Source organism: Monodelphis domestica, chromosome 1, assembly GCF_027887165.1.
Source record: "Monodelphis domestica isolate mMonDom1 chromosome 1, mMonDom1.pri, whole genome shotgun sequence".
Lineage (NCBI taxonomy): Eukaryota > Metazoa > Chordata > Mammalia > Didelphimorphia > Didelphidae > Monodelphis > Monodelphis domestica.
In genome coordinates, this window is record NC_077227.1 from 236981998 (window position 1) to 236999753 (window position 17756).

The 17756-nt window shown below is 37.9% G+C and overlaps 1 protein-coding gene across 10 annotated transcripts in view; it reads left to right on the forward strand.

The window, feature by feature from the left end:
* Nucleotides 1–17756, forward strand: part of LOC130457885 (galactocerebrosidase-like) — a 147242-nt gene that overhangs the window by 103440 nt on the left and 26046 nt on the right. For 5 of the 10 annotated variants that reach the window (XM_056820416.1, XM_056820431.1, XM_056820421.1 and 2 more), the window contains 2 exons: nucleotides 2070–2233; nucleotides 7309–7385. The exons of 2 other annotated variants lie outside the window; for them this stretch is intronic. In XM_056820416.1, the coding sequence (XP_056676394.1) occupies nucleotides 2070–2233; nucleotides 7309–7385 (241 nt within the window). Of the gene's footprint in view, nucleotides 1–2069; nucleotides 2234–3234; nucleotides 4372–7308; nucleotides 7386–17756 lie in introns of those variants that run through there. 3 more of the 10 variants (XM_056820452.1, XM_056820440.1, XM_056820448.1) reach the window with 2 other exon arrangements.

Below are 17756 nucleotides of genomic sequence, written 5' to 3' on the forward strand. Positions count from 1 at the left end.
CAAACAGAGTGAATATAATAGACCCTTCAGTAGCCCCTCCACCTTTAACTTGGTCAAGATAGGAGACTCAGTGTCCTGAGGTTAAAAAAAATTTTTCTACCAGACAGTTAGGAAGAAATGTTGATTTTTATTGCTTACTTTCTAAGGGCAGGATAGGCTATTAACAACAACAAAAAAAGGTTAATTTAAAAATTATAGGATTTAGAACAAACTTTTCAGTGCTTATTTGTAGTTCTGCTTAAGTAAATCAAGTCTCATTTTCTAGAAAAATACAAAAATAGCACCACCAATTGTAAAAGTACTTCAGTTTGCAGGAGACTAGCCCCTCTTCTTATTTGGTTTTAACTGAGTGCCAACAGAATAATTTTAACACTGAGGAACTTTAACTGAAGCTGTGTAAAACTTTCCATCTTGGTAGCAAGCACTGATTGTAATTAGATTGGCAACTAGAAAATTGCCTTTCATGGCATATATCTGAACTCTGCATCTTGAGTATCAAATTTGCTTAGTTTATTGTCATATGTGTGTGTGTGTGTGTGTGTGTGTGTGTGTGTTTTTGCTTTCATTAGCACTACAGGTGAATTATGATTGTGGAAGAGTGAACTGTGCTCTCTTCTATTTCATCCATTATCTATTAAATTTCCTAATAAGTGCTTATTATGGATTGTGATATGTGAAACAGAAAAAAAAAAGTAAGATCTTATTGAAATAGAAAAATGAGATGGATGGCGAAGCCAAGATGACCACAGAGTTACAGAGTAGCAGGAACAGTAAGACTCTCCTTACAACCTCCTCACTACAAAGCATCTCAAAAGGGCAAAAATCAAAATTAGACGAGTTAAGGGGCTCTGCCATGGGGAGCAGCCTTGAAGGCAGGCAGTGTTTAGGCATTTCCATTATACCAAGGGGTAAAATTACACCTACCAAATCATGAGCTGATCACCTCTCCCCTACTCAGAGGGAGGAGAAAGGAAGCCACTCAGCATTTATGCAGTGCCTACTATGTACCAGGCACTGCGTTCAGTGCTTTACAATTATTATCTCATTTGATTGTCACAATAACCCTGCAAGGTTGATATTATTACTTCCATTTTACAGTTGAGGAAACTGAGGCAAAACAGCAGCAAAATTACTTTCCCAGAGTCTCATGGAGAGTATCTGAGACTACATTGGAACCCTAGTCTTCCTGACCCCAGACCCAGCCTTCTACCTACTGTGCCTCATAGCCAGCCATGTAGGCTCTGAGGGCTGTCTGAGTTAGCTGCCAATCCAAGCTCTGTTTCAGGGGATTCTCTGACCAAAGATTTCTTTATTGATGATCAGTCTCTTGGTTGTGAGTCAGACCCAGCTTTTGCTAGGACCTACGTACTCCTAGTCTTTCCAGAATGGTAGATAGAACTCAGTAGAGTGTATGAGCTCCTGCCATTGTTTTTGAGAATGCGTCATCTCCTTCTCACAGTGAGGCTTCAGAGAAGCACTTCATGGAGGAGTCATCAAGCTGTCCTCCTTCTGGATACTTAAGCCTTGTTAGTTGAGAGGAAAATGCTTCTCTCCAGGTATATATATATATAACAGAAGCAATGGGTTTATTTGACTTAATTCATGGAAGACATTACCAAAACTAAGAAGAGGGGATTCCTGCTAGCTTAAGGCAGGAGTTCAGAGGGAACAGAGACCTCAGGTCAGGAATACTTTAGGCCAAATCCTGCTTTAAGCCTCATCACAAGGCTCTGGGACCTTGGACGAATCACTTAGCCTTTGTCTGCCTCAATTTCCCTTGCCTATAAAATCAAAGTAATCAAATAACAAATCTCACAGTTGCTGTCAGGGGGAAATAAGATAATCATATATATGTATATACAAAGCATTTTGTTATTCTTAAAGTTCTATATCATTAATAGTGTTTACTATTACTATTAGTAGTGCAATTAACTAGTAGATGGTATTAACTACTAGAAAATATCAGTTCAATTAAATATAAGTACAAAATCAAGTGCTTAATTAATACCTTTAATTTATATTTAGAAAAATGTAACTGGTTGGAACTAATGAACAATTTTGTTATTTAGGAAGGATATAAAAATAACTTGTGATGTTTACATTGAGACACCGGTGACAGGTGGCATATTCATTGCTGGAAGAGTAAATCAGGCTGGGTCATCCATTCGAAGTGCCCAAGGAGTTTTCTTCTGGATTTTGGCAAATGGGACATATGAAGTTACAAGTGATCTTGGTAAGTAAATATTTATGTGTGAGTTGATGAATAACTGTTGACTCCTGTTGCTGTTCAATTGTTTCAGTCATATCTGAGACTGTCTGACCCCATCTGGGCTTTTCTTGGCAAAGATAATGGGGTTTTTCACTGCTTCCTTCCTTAGCACATTTTACAGCTGAGGAAACTGAGGTAAACAGGGCTCTGTGACTTAGCCAGGGTAAATGTCTGAGGGCAGATTTGAACTTAGGTTTTGGTGACTCCTGACCCAGCACTCTACCCACTGCTCCACTAAGCTGCCCTGTTTATTGACTCTGTATTGTATTCCTAAGCGCTTACTGTGTACTAGCTGTGGTGGGAAGGTATGGAAATGATTCTTCTAAAATTTGGTTAGGCAGAAAAGAGGAACACACATTAAAAGGTGAAAAGGTTGTGTTTCATTAATATAGACAGCAGTCTAGATGTTCAGCAAATAGAAGAACCATTGAGGAATTAAGTAGTTATATAAAACTTCATGGAGGAGGTGTGACTAGAGAGGGAACTTTACTAGGCTGGGAAAATTAGAGCATTGAGGAATATTCCAAGAAAGGGGAAGAATAGCAATGAATAACCAGGAGTGGGATTGTTTGTAGCTCAGGACAGCAACTAATTGAGCTTGATAAATGTTGTTAAACTTTTGAATGGCTATTTGTCTTCTGTGGATCTGTACTAAATGAGCTAGTCATTCAATAGTCTACACTGCCTGGCTGTGTGACCCTGGACAAGTCACTTGACCCCCATTGCCTTAGCCCTTACCACTGTTCTGCTTGGGAACAGATACACAGCATGAATTCCAAGATGGAAGGTGAGACTAAAAAAAGCCTTTACCTCCTGGTTGCTAGGATGAAAACTCCTGGAGAGCAGAGATCGTTTCTTTCCTTTTCTGGTCTTTGTATCCCCAGAACTTAGTGTAGTGCCTGGCCCATGGCAGATGTTTAGTGAGTGTTTGCTGCCTCCTCTTTTTCATATGTGTACTCCTCCAGACCTCTACAGTCTACACTGACCGACTTTGCAGCTCCTCCTTTACAGTGCCCATTCTCCCACCTCCTCACCTTTGCAGTGGCTGTCCTGGGCACCTCTCATGTACTCCCTGACCTCTTGTGCTCTAAAATGACACATTCCCTTCAAAGTTGGTCATTGATAGCAAGAGCAACAGTTAATGACAGCATCAGTGTTGTCTGAGCTGGGACGTTGTACACTGCTTACTGCTGCTGCTACTACTACTGCTACTATTGCTACTGCTACTGCTGCTTCTGCTGCTGCTGATACTTCTAGTACTACTGCTGCTACTTCTAGTACTACTGCTATTGCTGCTACTGCTGCTGCTGCTGCTACTACTGCTGCTGCTGCTACTGCTGCTTCTGTTGCTGCTGCTACTACTGCTATTGCTGCTGCTACTACTGCTACTGCTGCTACTGCTGCTATTTATAAAGACTTCATTTTACATGGCTGATATTTTCCAAGACACCATGTAAGTTAAAAGTCACACATAATACAAGGCCATCATCTAATCAGTTTTTTATATGAATGCGCATTTTTACGGCTCTTCTTAGGCTTATCAGAGCTCTCCACATCACTACTCTTGTTCTTTGGGGCCATTGTTAATAACTAGATCATGTAGATGAAATAAGGAGAAACAATGCTCCAACGTGGACATGACTACATTACTACATGACATGGGTGAACTCCAGGCAAAAAACAAATGTGGGTGCTAATATCTAATGCAAAGCAATATAGTGTCCTACTGACACTTCTCAGCAGGAAAATGAGCAGGATTGGGTAAAGTGCTGAGACTTTATGCCACTTGGGAACATGGGAAAAAAGCTGACCCTTCCCCCTTGTTGGGGTTGCACAAGTGACATCATCTCCTCTTGACTACCTGAATGCCTGGTGTGAGCCTTAACTTGAAACCAAGGCAAGGACTGTATGAAGGAAATCACTGAGTGTCTTGGCTCATGAGGACAGAATGGGAGCTGGGAAAAGGCAACAACAGAGTTAAGAGATTGCAAAAGAGCAGGTAGGGCCATGTCCCCTGCAATGGGCCCTGGACTGCCCCCCTGGGAGGACCAGGAAAAATGGAAAGCCACAGCTGGCTCCGGAGTCATGATGTGTGAGAGTTAGTGGGCAGAATATAATTTTCCCTCTCATAGGAAAATAGCATTGATTTAGTACAATGAAAATTTTTTATTTTGCACATTTTTTGAATTTATTTTTTAATTTGCTAATTGGGTATACCTGAATTTGTATTTGTTTAATTCATATTATATAAGGTCTCACTACTCTACTATTATTACTTAGTAGTAGTAGTATTAAAATAGGTAATTACTAATAATAGCTAAGAATACTAAGGAATAAGGATGAAGGCCTCTGATTCATTAGGTTGATCCCCTTTAGGGTTTAGAAATCCACTTCTAAGACATAGACATTTGTTGCAGTCACCAAGTGTGACTTGAGTCAGTAAAAATGTTTTAAAAAATCACCTATGTTTTAGGTAATTTGCTAGTTTCATAGGTTGAGAAGTTATGTTTAAATTGTTATTTACACTATTTTAGGAAAATGTTCACTTTAATGAAATCAAGCATCCTTTGAAATGTTAAAGCAAAAGGTGTATTGGGCAGAGATCATATGTAGTCAAAAACTACAATCACACCCCTTTACTGCTCCCCCAGTGTCCTGGTTCTGGCTAAATAATGGCCCAGTATGGCCTTGTGATCCTTATAACTACTGTGATTTTTATCTCTATTGGAATTAATTCCTTCATCATAATCCCATAATTCCTTTGGGATTATACTCGTTGGGCTGTTTGAAGCCTGTAAACCAGACCAAATAAAATGAAAATATCAAAGAAATAAGCTCAGAAATCATTGTCTAAATAATAAAGACTTTAGAACAGAAGATATTTTTCAATTTTTTCAGAAAACAGTGAGATTTCTAAAAAAGAGAGAGAAAATAATTATAATGTAAGACTAGAAAGGCAGAAGAAAAAGTTATGTAAAAAATTTTAAAACACCAAATAAGATTGGAAGGATATATGACAGTGGCGAAAAACGTGAATATTAAACTTGGAAATTGAATGTGGAGTTAATATAAGACATACAGGACTTTTAGAAAGGAAAAACAAGCAAAAGAAACCCTGGAAGAGGTGCTGGAAGAATACTGCTGTTATTGCTGCTGCTACTTATAAAGACAGATTGAGAGAATCCATAAAAGATTACCTGAAAGAACCCATCTACTCCACCAATTTTTTTGTTATTTGATACTGAAATAAGTGAATGGAAGACCTGATAAAAGTCAGTAGGTTTGACTTTGAGAATTGGAGCAGTGTTTAACTCAACAGTAGTTGACCATAAACTGAAGCCCAATTGTTGGCCTTAGTTCTTGTCGGATGATGACCACACGGTCTGAGTGCTCTGTCATGATGATATAAACAAAGAACTTGGTTTATTTCATAAAACACATCAAGTGTAAGTGGACCAGGGAGACAGAGTTCCTATCTTTAATAAGGTCTTATCTTTCCCCCCCAGCCTGACCTGCCTCAGCCATAACAAAGTTGGTCTATGCTCACTACGCTCTCTATCTGCCTAAAGTAATGTCTGCTATCTATTCCTGACTTGCTGGTCCACTATTAAAACAGGAACATAGTACAGTTTGTCAGATAGAGGCCAGTTTGTCAGATAGAGGTCTGGTGGTCTGGCTTGATTTTAGGCTAGACAGTTCAGGCCCTTGCTGCTCACACACAATGGATGATCCATATGAGAAATGGTGTCACAGGTTTCAGGGTCACAGAAGTTTTTCTGATTATCAGGAAACTCTAAAATTGCTCAAGAACTTCAGCTACCTCCTAAAAACCTGATTCAAAATGGCCACAGGAACTAAGTTTCTGCAATCCTCAGTGTCCAGAGATCAAGGGAGTCCCACAGAATCTGTTTCCCATTTTAAGTGTTCCTCCTATTCCAGAATTGGAGCCTATATGGTTCCATGTGTGTCCCAGGCTACTTTCCAAAGTCCTTTCATGCCCAGATTCTTTGTAAATCGGTCATTCCCTCTATTGTATTCTAATAATTCATTCTTCTCTTTCCTTCTTCAATAATGTTTTGTTTTTCTGAAGTTACATGTAAAGACAGTTTTTGACATTTGTTTTCTACCATTTTCAGTTCCATATTCTCTCCTTCCTCTCTTTGCTCTCTCAGATGGTAAGCAATGAACAATTAGAATGCCTCAAATTTAATTTACCAAAAAAACAAACAAACAACATTATAGTGAAATTTTAAAATTACTAAAGGAATGCTTTATAGACTTAGATAAAATGAAAATAGCATTCATTTGGGAGGAAGGAAAAAGATAGAGAATCAAGAGAAATAATAGATAAAAGATAGAAATAAAGGGGGCATTAGTATATCTACACCACAAATTATATTATCAAGCAGCAGCCAGGAAATAATTTGGTATTTGTTAAAAGAAAGTTGACAAATGAAACCTACTTTGACAAGGGAGAACCAGATTAATAAAAACAATGTTTACTCACCTAATTAAGTAAAATAATGGAAAATCATATTTGAAAAACTTGAATTGACAGTAATCATAAAGGAAATAAAGATAATTGATTAATATATATATTATTACACCTCTGAAAAATGAGAGTTCTAATGAAGTTGATAAATATCTTTAAAAGTATTAAAACCCCACATAATATGCTTTCCATATACTTCATGTCCATTCATATTGCTTCTCAAACACTTAAAGAGATTTTCTGATTCTTCTTGCATACCTAATGCAGTATTTGATATTGAGTTGGTTCTTAATACATATTTCTTGAATGAATGGGTAAATTTGATTATTTTCCCCACTAGAGTGTCAGTAGCTTGAAGGTGTTTGAAATATTTGTTCATATTTATATTAATTAAATTAAAAATCTATAAATGAAGCTAGATAATAATTTCATAAAGGATCATTTTTCAAAAGGCAAGGATTAAATGTCTTCTTAAGCTCCCACCTTGACTATTGTTTCTTTGATTTAGGTTAAAAAAATAAATCTCTATGTTCTGTTTCTTTTGCAGCAAGTGTGAGAGTAATAGAGAAAGGAATTGCTAACGTCACAGCTGAACAATGGTACACTATCACTCTGATTATTAGTGTAAGTAATACCATTCAACATTCTCATAGCCAAAGTGCTCTTTTATAGTACTAACAACAATAATAATGATAGTTAATGTTTATACAGCATCTACCATGTGCTAGGCACTATTGCTAAGCTCTTTACAGTTATAATCTCATTGGATCCTCACAACAACCCAGGCAGGCATATGCTATTTTTAATCCCCATTTTACAGAAGAGGAAATTGAGACAAACAGATCAAATGACTTGCCCAGGGTCACACAACTAGTATTTGAAATGAAGCTGGACTTGAACTCAGATCTTCTTGATTCCAGGGCTTCATCCACTGTGCCACCTAATTGCCAGTAGTACCGCTTATGTTACTTTGATACATGACTTATTTTTGCCAGTGGAGAGTAACATTGCCACAAAGAAAAGGAAACAGGATAAGTTGCCTGTTTAGGTTGGTACCAGTTGGGTACTCTACATTTACAAATCCTGTCCCCAGGATGGCAGAGAATAGCTTCTGGTTTATAGGTAAATAATTTTACTGTTGATGTTACTTTTTAGTGGACTTTTTTTCAGATATTAAGTGTAAAGTGCCCCCCTGGGGGGCAGAACCGAGACCAGAGTTTCTCAGTAAAGGTGAGAGAAAAAAGGAGACCAGAGAGAGTTTGGAGTCAGAAGGACCTCATCTGCTGATGGCAAAATGAGTGTACTTTCATTCAAGCTGGTAACATCTGTTAAAGGCAAGAACCACAGACAGTAAAACAATCCTTGGAGAAGCATCAGCAAGAAGGTGTAGCAGATATGGCTCTGAGGTCACCTGGGTTCATGGAACAGTCAAATCAATAATAACACGTTATTGCCAGCAATAGCATATTTTATTATGCTAAGCATAAAGAAGGTGAAGGAAGGGGCACTCGGACCTTATCTAGACAGACTCCGAGTTATCTGCCTCTGAGAGGGCACTCAAGTCTTAATCTTAGACAGACTGAGTTCTCTACCTCTGATATCTCCTCCTTCATTTCTTTTAATAATGCAGTTTTTAGTCTGCACACTGTAGAATGAAGCTGGTGAGCAGTGGAGAGCACAATTTTAGTAAGAGGGAATAGTACTAGCAATTTTAACAAATAACTGATAATAAGTATGCAATTAAACAAATGACTGATAATAAATATGAATATATAAAATCAAAATGAATATTACCAAATATTTAATTTGAATCTAAAGCAATCAAAAGCAAGCTATTATCTCTGATATATACTACAATAGGGAAAATACTATTCATTACAGTTAAATGATTTTTTTTATCAAGTTTCCCTTTTCCTTAATTGTTGAAGTTGTTATGTAAGGTGATGAGAGGTGATTCAGAGTTGCCCATAAGATGCCATAAAGACTCTAATAATACAGGGAAGGGCAAGGCACAGGAAAGTCCCAGGTGAGTGGCTGTACAAATGGAGGATTGTTTAATTTGATTTAATTTGATTAATTAATTTGATTTAAGTCCTTTAACAATGTTTTCTTAATATTCCAATTTACCTTTCAGACCTCTGGTCAAGGCAGAAGAAAACCTCTAGTCTTGCTTCTTTATAACTCAAAACATTTCTTCATAACTGATTAAATATTTCTTTCATATTCTGAACTACCATTCTTCATACTTTTTTCCATTTACTATTTCTCTCACCTCATCTGGCTCCTCCTCTTTACTATAAATAGAGGAGAGGTGACTACAATTAATTACCTATATTTAATAACCTAATACCGAGCCCTATTTGATTTCTGGACTGGTCAAATTTCCCTTGAAAATTGTGTTATACACTTACACAATTTGCATAAAAATTTAATTTTCTTCACAGTACAAATTCATCCAAATTTTGTGTTCACCCAGTATTACATTCTACCAAATTTAAGCTCCTAAAATCCTAATGCTTACATGTAATCACTTATTACTATTTTTAGCAGTACTTGTAATAAAAGAACATCTCATTTAAAATCCAAAATTTAAATCTTAGAGAAAGTTCTCCACAATACACTGCAACCTTTTCTTGACTGAATTTTATAGGTATAGATCTGATGTTTACTAAATAGCCAGTTCAGCCTTTTGCCTTTATAAAATAAAAATTCCCTCTTAGGGTCAAGCCGGCTATTAATTACATTCAAATAGTTCTCAAATTTACTGAAATCATTATACCTTATCAGTCCTAATGATAATAAACAATACTCTAGCTACCGGTATAGTGCAGAATTAAATTTAGCTAACATATCACCTTTAACTGATACGTAATTAACACCATAAAATTACATTGTATCATAGTACATTGTCAGACTCATTAACAATTTTCCAAAGTTACATATATAAATCTTTAATATTAAAATCAAGTGAATAGTCAAATTATAGGAAAAAAATTTCCCTATGTGTGTTCCATACTAATCTTTTTCCTTTTCTCTGAGGGCTCTTCCAAGACAAGGAAAAAAGAAAATAACTTATGGAACACTCTGTCAAGTTTAGAGGTCAGAATTAATTACCTCCCTCCGTGGAGGACTCAGAGGCATATTTTGTGAATGCCCAATTAGGAAGATACTTAGATAAGACCTATAATGAGACACAACATAAAGACAAATGAAATAAATATTAAATATAGATTCAGAATCCTGATAATTAATCTAATATTATGGTAAAATATAATTCTTCTTCTGTCTTATCAGTCTAAAAACGTCACCGGAAAAATCCATCTTGCTTTTTTTCTTTTTTTTTTAAACATTATTTTATTTGGTCATTTCCGAGCATTATTCATTGGAGACAAAGATCATTTTCTCCCCCCCATCCCCCACCTATCCCATAGCCAAAGTGCGATTCCACTGGGTATCACAAGTGTTCTTGATTCGAACCCATTTCCATGTTGTTGGTGTTTGCACCAGAGTGTTCATTTAGAGTCTCTCCTCAGTCATATCCCCTCAACCCCTGTAGTCTAGCAGTTGGTTTTCCTCAGTGTTTTTACTTCCACAATTTGTCCTCTGCTTGTGGATAGTATTTTCTCTCCTAGATCCCTGCAGATTGTTCAGGGAAATTGCATTGACACTAATGGAGAAGTCCATTACCTTCGATTGTACCACAGTGTATTAGTCTCTGTGTACAATGTTCTCCTGGTTCTGCTCCTCTCGCACTGCATCACTTCCTAGAGGTTGTTCCAGTCTCCATGGAATTCCTCCACTTTATTATTCCTTTGAGCACAATAGTATTCCATCACCAACATATACCACAAATTGTTCAGCCATTCCCCAATTGATGTGCATCCCCTCGTTTTCCAATTTTTGGCCACCACAAAGAGCACTGCAATGAATATTCTTATACAAGTTTTTTTCCTTATTATCTCTTTGGGGTACAAGCCCAGCAGTGCTATGGCTGGATCATAGGACAACCAGTCTTTTATCGCCCTTTGGGCATAGTTCCAAATTGCCCTCCAAAATGGTTGAATCAATTCACAACCCCACCAGCAGTGAATTAATGTCCCTACTTTGCCACATCCCCTCCAGCATTCATTACTAGAAACACTAGCAGTAGCAATTAGAGAAGAAAACGAAATTGAAGGCATTAAAATAGGCAAGGAGGAGACTAAGTTATCACTCTTTGCAGATGACATGATGGTCTACTTAAAGAATCCTAGAGATTCAACCAAAAAGCTAATTGAAATAATCAACAACTTGGTTCTAGTACAATGCCAAATAATAGAGGTGATAATGGGCATCCTTGTTTTACTCCTGATCTTATTGGAAATGCATCTAGTTTATCCCCATTGCAGATGATATTAGTTGATGGTTTTAGATATATACTGTTTATTATTTTTAGGAACGACCCTTCTATTCCTATGCTTTCTAGTGTTTTTAATAGGAATGGGTGTTCTATTTTATCAAAGGCTTTTTCTGCATCTATTGAAATAATCATGTGATTTTTGTTGGTTTGCTTGTTGATGTGGTCAATTTTGTGGATGGTTTTCCTGATATTGAACCATCCCTGCATCCCTTGTATAAATCCTACTTGATCTTGGTGAATGACTCTTCTGATCACTTGCTGGAATCTTTTCTATTTAAGATTTTTGCATCTATATTCATTAGGGAGATTGGTCTATAATTTTCTTTCTCTGTTTTTGGCCTGCCTGGCTTTGGAATCGGTACCATGTTTGTATCGTAAAAGGAATTAGGTATAACTCCCTCTTTGCTTATTACGTCAAATAGTTTTTATAGTATTTGGGATTAACTGTTCTTTGAATGTTTGATAGAATTCACTTGTGAATCCATCAGGTCCTGGGAATTTTTTCTTAGGAAGTTCTTTGATGACCTGTTGGATTTCTTTTTCTGATATGGGATTATTTAAGATATCTTTTTCTTCTTCTGTTAGTCTAGGCAATTTTTTTTTTTTGTTTTACTGTAACAAAAGTTTTGTGGAAGCTGCATTTTATTTGAAAATCCACCCATTTTTGCTAACATACATTTTAATATTGTAAACAAAAATAGAATCTGCAGAGACAATGCAACAAGTATGCTTAACTCAGGTATAGAATTGCTTTCCTACTACTGACTGTCCTTCTTAAGGCCCCTCTCACCTAAATGTTAAGATGTATTTACACAAAGCACCGATCAACAGTGCAGCTTAATTCTCCGTTAACTAAACTCTTGCTAGACATCTGTGAAGGTCCATACTTACTCCAACCTTTAATTTTAACCTTGTGAGTATCAACCCGCCTCATATGTGTTTTTTGAAAACCACATATGGTAGAGTTTTGGGTTCAAATGCAATCTGCTATTTGTCTACATTTTATGGGTGAGTTCATCCCATTCACATTCAAAGTTATGATTGTCACTTGTGGATTCCCTGGCATTTTGATATCTTCCCCTAGTTCTGACCTTTTTTCTTTAGCTATAACCTTTTGAAACAGTGATTTACTTTAGGTAAACCCCCCTAGGCCCCTCCCTTGATATGCTTCCCTTTCTAGCCCCTCCTTTTAAATGCTCCCTTCCCCTCACCCCTCTCCTTCCCTCCCTTTTTATATTACCTCCACCCTCCCCCTCCTTAATTTTCTTTTCTCTCTTACCCTGTTGGATAAGATAGAATTCAGGATCCCAATGGATCTAGATGTTCTCCCCTTTCAGAGTTGATTTCACTGAGAGTAAGTTTTAAGTAATACCACTTCATGCTCTCTTCCTCTCCTTCTCGTATGAGAGTTCTTCCCCACCCCTTCCCATGTGTATCTTTATATAGGAAAGATTATTCTATTTAGTCCCCCCCCCCCTTTTCTTGAAGTAAATCTTAGCATCATCGGCGATTCCCCCCTCCCTTTTTCTTTCTTTGCCCCCCCTTTCACCAAATCTTCTTAATGCCCCAATCTTACCCTATGCATGATTCTTCTAACTACTCTTATGATGCATACAATTTTTGAGAGTTACACAATACATTTTCCCCACATATTAATATATATAATTTGATGTAAATGTAGTCCTTATAGAAGAGAGTTTGACTTAAAGAAAAAGATAAGATTTTTCTCCTTTTCCCTTTCTTTCATATTTACCTTTTCATGTTTCTCTTGCTTTCTGTGATTGAATATCAAAATTTCCACTAAGTTCTGGTCTTTTTCTTAGAAAATACTTGGACATCTTCTATTTTGTTGAATGCCCATGCTTTCCCCTGGAAGTATATAGTCAGTTTTGCTGGGTAGTTGATTCTTGGTTGGAGACCCAGCTCTCTTGCCTTTCTAAATATCGTGTTCCATGCTTTGTGGTCTCTTAGTGTGTTAGGCGCTAAGTCATGTGTGATCCTTATTGGGGCCCCTCTATACCTGAAGCTCCTCTTCTTGGCTTCTTGTAGGATTTTCTCCTTTTCTTGGAAGCTCTTGAATTTGGCAATTACATTCCTGGGGGTTTTCTTTTGGGGATTTAGTATAGAGGGTGTTCTATGTACCCTTTCTATTTCTATTTTTCCCCCTTGCTCCAGAACATGTGGGCAATTTTCTTCTATAATCTCCTGTAGTATAGCATTGAGGTTTTTGTTTATCTCTGGTTTTTTGGGCAGACCAATAATTCTCAAGTTGTCTCTTCTTCCTCTGTTTTCCTGGTCTGTCACCTTGTCAGTGAGACATTTTATGTTTTTTTTCTAATTCATTAATTTTTTGGCTTTGCTTTATTTGTTCTTGCTGTTTTGCAAGCTCGCTGTCTTCCAGTTGCTTAATTCTGGTCTTTAGGGAGTGGTTTTGCTTTTCAGCTTGGTCTGCCATTAGATGCTTCCAGCTCTTTCTCCAATTGTGAAGTCTTGTCTATCAGACTGCTGATCTCTTTCTCCCATTTTTCTTTCCAAAAGGTTTCCATCTTTTGGATAAGCTCCAATTTGAGTTCTTCCAGAGCTTGTGGGTAATTTCCATTTTGGGAGGCATGTTTTGATTTTGTTTGGATTTCATCCGCTTTCTCTTCTTTTCCTTTGGAACTCCCACCATAAAAGTTTTCAAAAGTCACTTTTTTCCCTTTCTTCTTGGAGGCTTGATTTTGGGCCATGTAAGCCATTTCTTTGGTAGTTTTCTTCCCCTTTACTTTTTGGTCTGAGGTCTGGGTGATATGGGTGGGTTTTCTGTGAATTTAGGTTGCCTCAGACTAGTTCTTCTCAGCCTCCGAGGTTTCTTAGTGTGCCTGCCCCTGTGCTCAGCATGTTGGCCCCTGTGTTCAGCGCACCCACCCCTGTGTTCAGCAAGCCCGCCCCCATGCTCTGTGATCTCTTCTCGCTGTGGGCAGGAGTTTCCTGTAAAACCGCTCTGAGGGGTGGAACTCTGATATTCCCTGTCAGTTTCCAGGGAGTCTGGCTTGCCCCCCCTCACTACAACAAGAGGAAATGCTTTGGCCTTAGGCAGTTTTTACAGACTCTTGAGACTCCTCACTGTTCCCAGTTTGCAGGGCATCCACTGTCTGTGTGCTCTCCAGTGTGCAGGGTTCTCCTGTGAAATCACCCTGAGAGGTCGTTTCCTAGTAGTCTTTAGATCCCAAGGACCCTGGTGTGCCCCCCCAGACAGAGACTTCCTCACTCATTTGCTGTCCCAGTGAGCGCTCTGATACCCTACTCTGGTTTGGTGGGAGAGGTGGGGGGGGGTAAGGGTGGCTCAGTTCACGTTTTTGTTGTAAGCTTTTCCTCCTTCTTATAGTGTGTAAATGTTCAAACCCCACGTACCTTCGTTTCTGTGTGGTACTGGAGAGTCCCTCCATTCTTCCAAAGGTGATTTTTATGCTCTTTTGAGGTAGTCTATTTCGCTCAGTGCCGGGGAGAGGAAGTGATTCGAGTCTAGATTGTAGCCATGTTTACTGGGAAGTATCCTCTTGGCTTTTTTCAAAGTACTATCTCTTTAAAAACTGTGAGAAGTGAGGAGAAACTTTGGCTCTATGAGTCTTAAGCATATTAGAAATGTCCTCAGCAAAGAGTCTCTTTCAAATAGAATAGAAACAGAGGTGGGTGACAAGGGATTGAAAGAGGGACTCCTCTCTACTTGAATTGAGGAGTCAGAGGTTGTGTAGGTGGAGGAATGGAAGGAAGGGGAAGATTATCCCAAGAGTGGGAGGGGGATAAACTTTATTCCAGATGCTGCTTCCTCTTTTAACTCATCCTGATAATTAGGTGAAAGAGCTTCAGGCTGGGGAGGGGGGGAAGGGATTCCCAAGCATTGTTGTCTTGTTCCCAATGGGGAATTGTAACTTGATGAAGTGCTAAACCAAGGTACAACTGGGTGTGGGATTTAAAGAAGGCTTCTCTGGGGGAGCAACTATTATATTGGTTTTTTTCTCATTTTCCTACTTGGATTTATGAGATTGAATTTAGCTTCGATTTCGGGGGACAGAACGCTGGATCAAGTGATTCATGAATTAACCCCCAGAGAGAAAAGGTATCTACAGGTATTATGGAAGGTCCTTCTAAAGTGTAACACCTTTGTAGCAACCTCTCTACTCTCTCCCAATTCTCAATATCAAAGAACCTTCTCAAGGAAACCAGGGGCACACAGAAGATACATGTTGTAAAAAATCTCTGTATGCTAGTCTTAGAAACCTTAGCACCCTCGAGGACTTAACATATTAATGACCTCAGCAAAGAGCCACTGGTCATGAGAAACCAATTGTCCCATGTTTTACTTCCAATGTCCTCCCTGATGGGGAGAAATCCCTTACCTGTGAATTTTTCATTCCTTGATGCATGTGATCCACAATGGTTGAAGGTCACCCAAGTCCCTGTTCCAGGTGCCAAATATAAAGTGCCCACCTGGGGAGCGGGGCAGAACCAAGACCAGACTTTCTCAGGTAAGGGCAAGAGAAAAAAGGAGACCAGAGAGAGTTTGGAGTCAGAAGGACCTCATCTGCTGATGGCAAAATGAGTGTGCTTTAATTCAAGCTGGTAACATCTGTTAAAGGCAAGAATCACAGACAGTAAAACAATCCTTGGAGAAACAGCAGTGAGAAGGTGTAGCAGATATGGCTCTGAGGTCACTTGGGTTCATGGAGTAGACAAATCAGTAATGGCATATTACTGCTAGCAATAACATGTTTTATTATGCTAAGCATAAAGAAGTTGAAGGAAGGGGCACTTGGACCTTATCTAGACAGACTCCGAGTTATCTGCCTCTGAGAGGGCACTCAAGTCTTAATCTTAGACAGACTGAGTTCTCTACCTCTGACAATTAAGGAACTACTTGTTGAGTAAAAGTAACTGGGAGTTTAATTTTCCAGCTTATGCTAATTATAGCAGTGAACAACCAGCACTGGGCAGTCATTTTAAGTTCAAAAACACTGGTTAGTTCAGAATCATTAATTTCTAAAAAAAGAGCGTTCTGAGCTCAAAGCTCTGAGCTTGGTGTTCTGGAACCCAGCTTTGTCTCCTTGTCTTGTGTCTCACTTAAAGTCTGTGATCAGACATATCAGCCATAAGATAAAAGAGCCTAAACAGTGTCTTAATTACCAAACACTTGACTTGCCCAGTGGAGAGAGTCTGTAGACAAAACAACACTATTTTAGAAAATAAACTCTTATATGGAGAAGGATGACAGAAGACTATGAGTACTCCCACCTCATAAAACAGAAACAGCATATAGTAAAACCAATTTAAAGAAAGTTGGCAGGAAGTAGGGAATAATCTTGAGAGCTTTTAAAGATAAGTGGAAAAGGGAAAACAGAAGAACAATGCAAAAGATCTGCAGATTTTTTTTAGTTACCAATTTTTTTTTACCATCAAGGACAATAGAGACATTATACTAACATCACATTCCCAGATGTCCTTAAGGAGAAGATAAGAGAACAAAGACCAGAAATGTGTCTGGAATAATTACTAGATCAGTTGTACCTAGAGGATATCCATGCTGGGAGTACACAGCTGTGAAGATGTGGAGGGATCAATATACAAAGAACCCAAAGGTTCTAAGGAATTTAAACTGGGTATCACTAAGAAGGCAATACAGAGACTCCAATGGTTTTGAAAAGGCCTCATCTTATGCCAAAGGACCTTGAAAGAAGAGATACAATAGGGGATGTTATCAGGTAAATAAATGGATGATTAAAGTAATATATGGACCAGTCATATAGTGAGAATGAGGGATAATAGGTAGCTCAAATTCACCATTCCTCTAGAAATGTTTTGGGAAGAATAGACAAGAGTCACGTAGTTAAATAAGCATTCATGAATTAGTTGTGATTGACACCATTATCACTTTGTGAGTTGATTATTCAACCAATTCTAAGTCCTCCCAACTATATTAGCACCATTGCACACAGCTGAGTCAATGAGAGCATAAATCCAGATGAGTATTTGCAGTTGTAGGCATAGAAACATAACTAGTTTCTTTTGAATTTTAGTTCTTAGTGTTATGTTAGTTGTTTTTATTTTGGAATTAATTGGTTTACAACTTATATTTTATGGTATAGTACTGTATTTAATCCCTAACATTTATATAGTGTTTAGAAGATACAAAGTGCTTTACATTTATCATGTAATTTGACTAAGTAGCATGATGGTTAAAACACTGGATTTGGAGCCAGAAAGAACTGAGTTCAAATCTTATCTCAGAAATTTAATGGCTGTATGCCTTGGGGCAAATTCACTTTCTTCACTACAAAATGGGGATAATAATATTGACATCTATCTCAACAAATTTGGGGGAGTATCAAATGGAGATCAGTTGTTCAGTGGTATATAATTCTATTTGCTGTTATTATTAGCCAATACTCTTCAATGAAAAACTCATATTAGATTAATCCTAGTTCTATTTTTGACAAAAAAAAATGTAGATACTGCTTTAGTATATTGATCAGGAAAAACACTCTACTCCTACTGTACCTATAATATACATTATTTTAAGCAAGACACTGGTCATTCTCCCAGTGTCTTCTCCAAGAAGT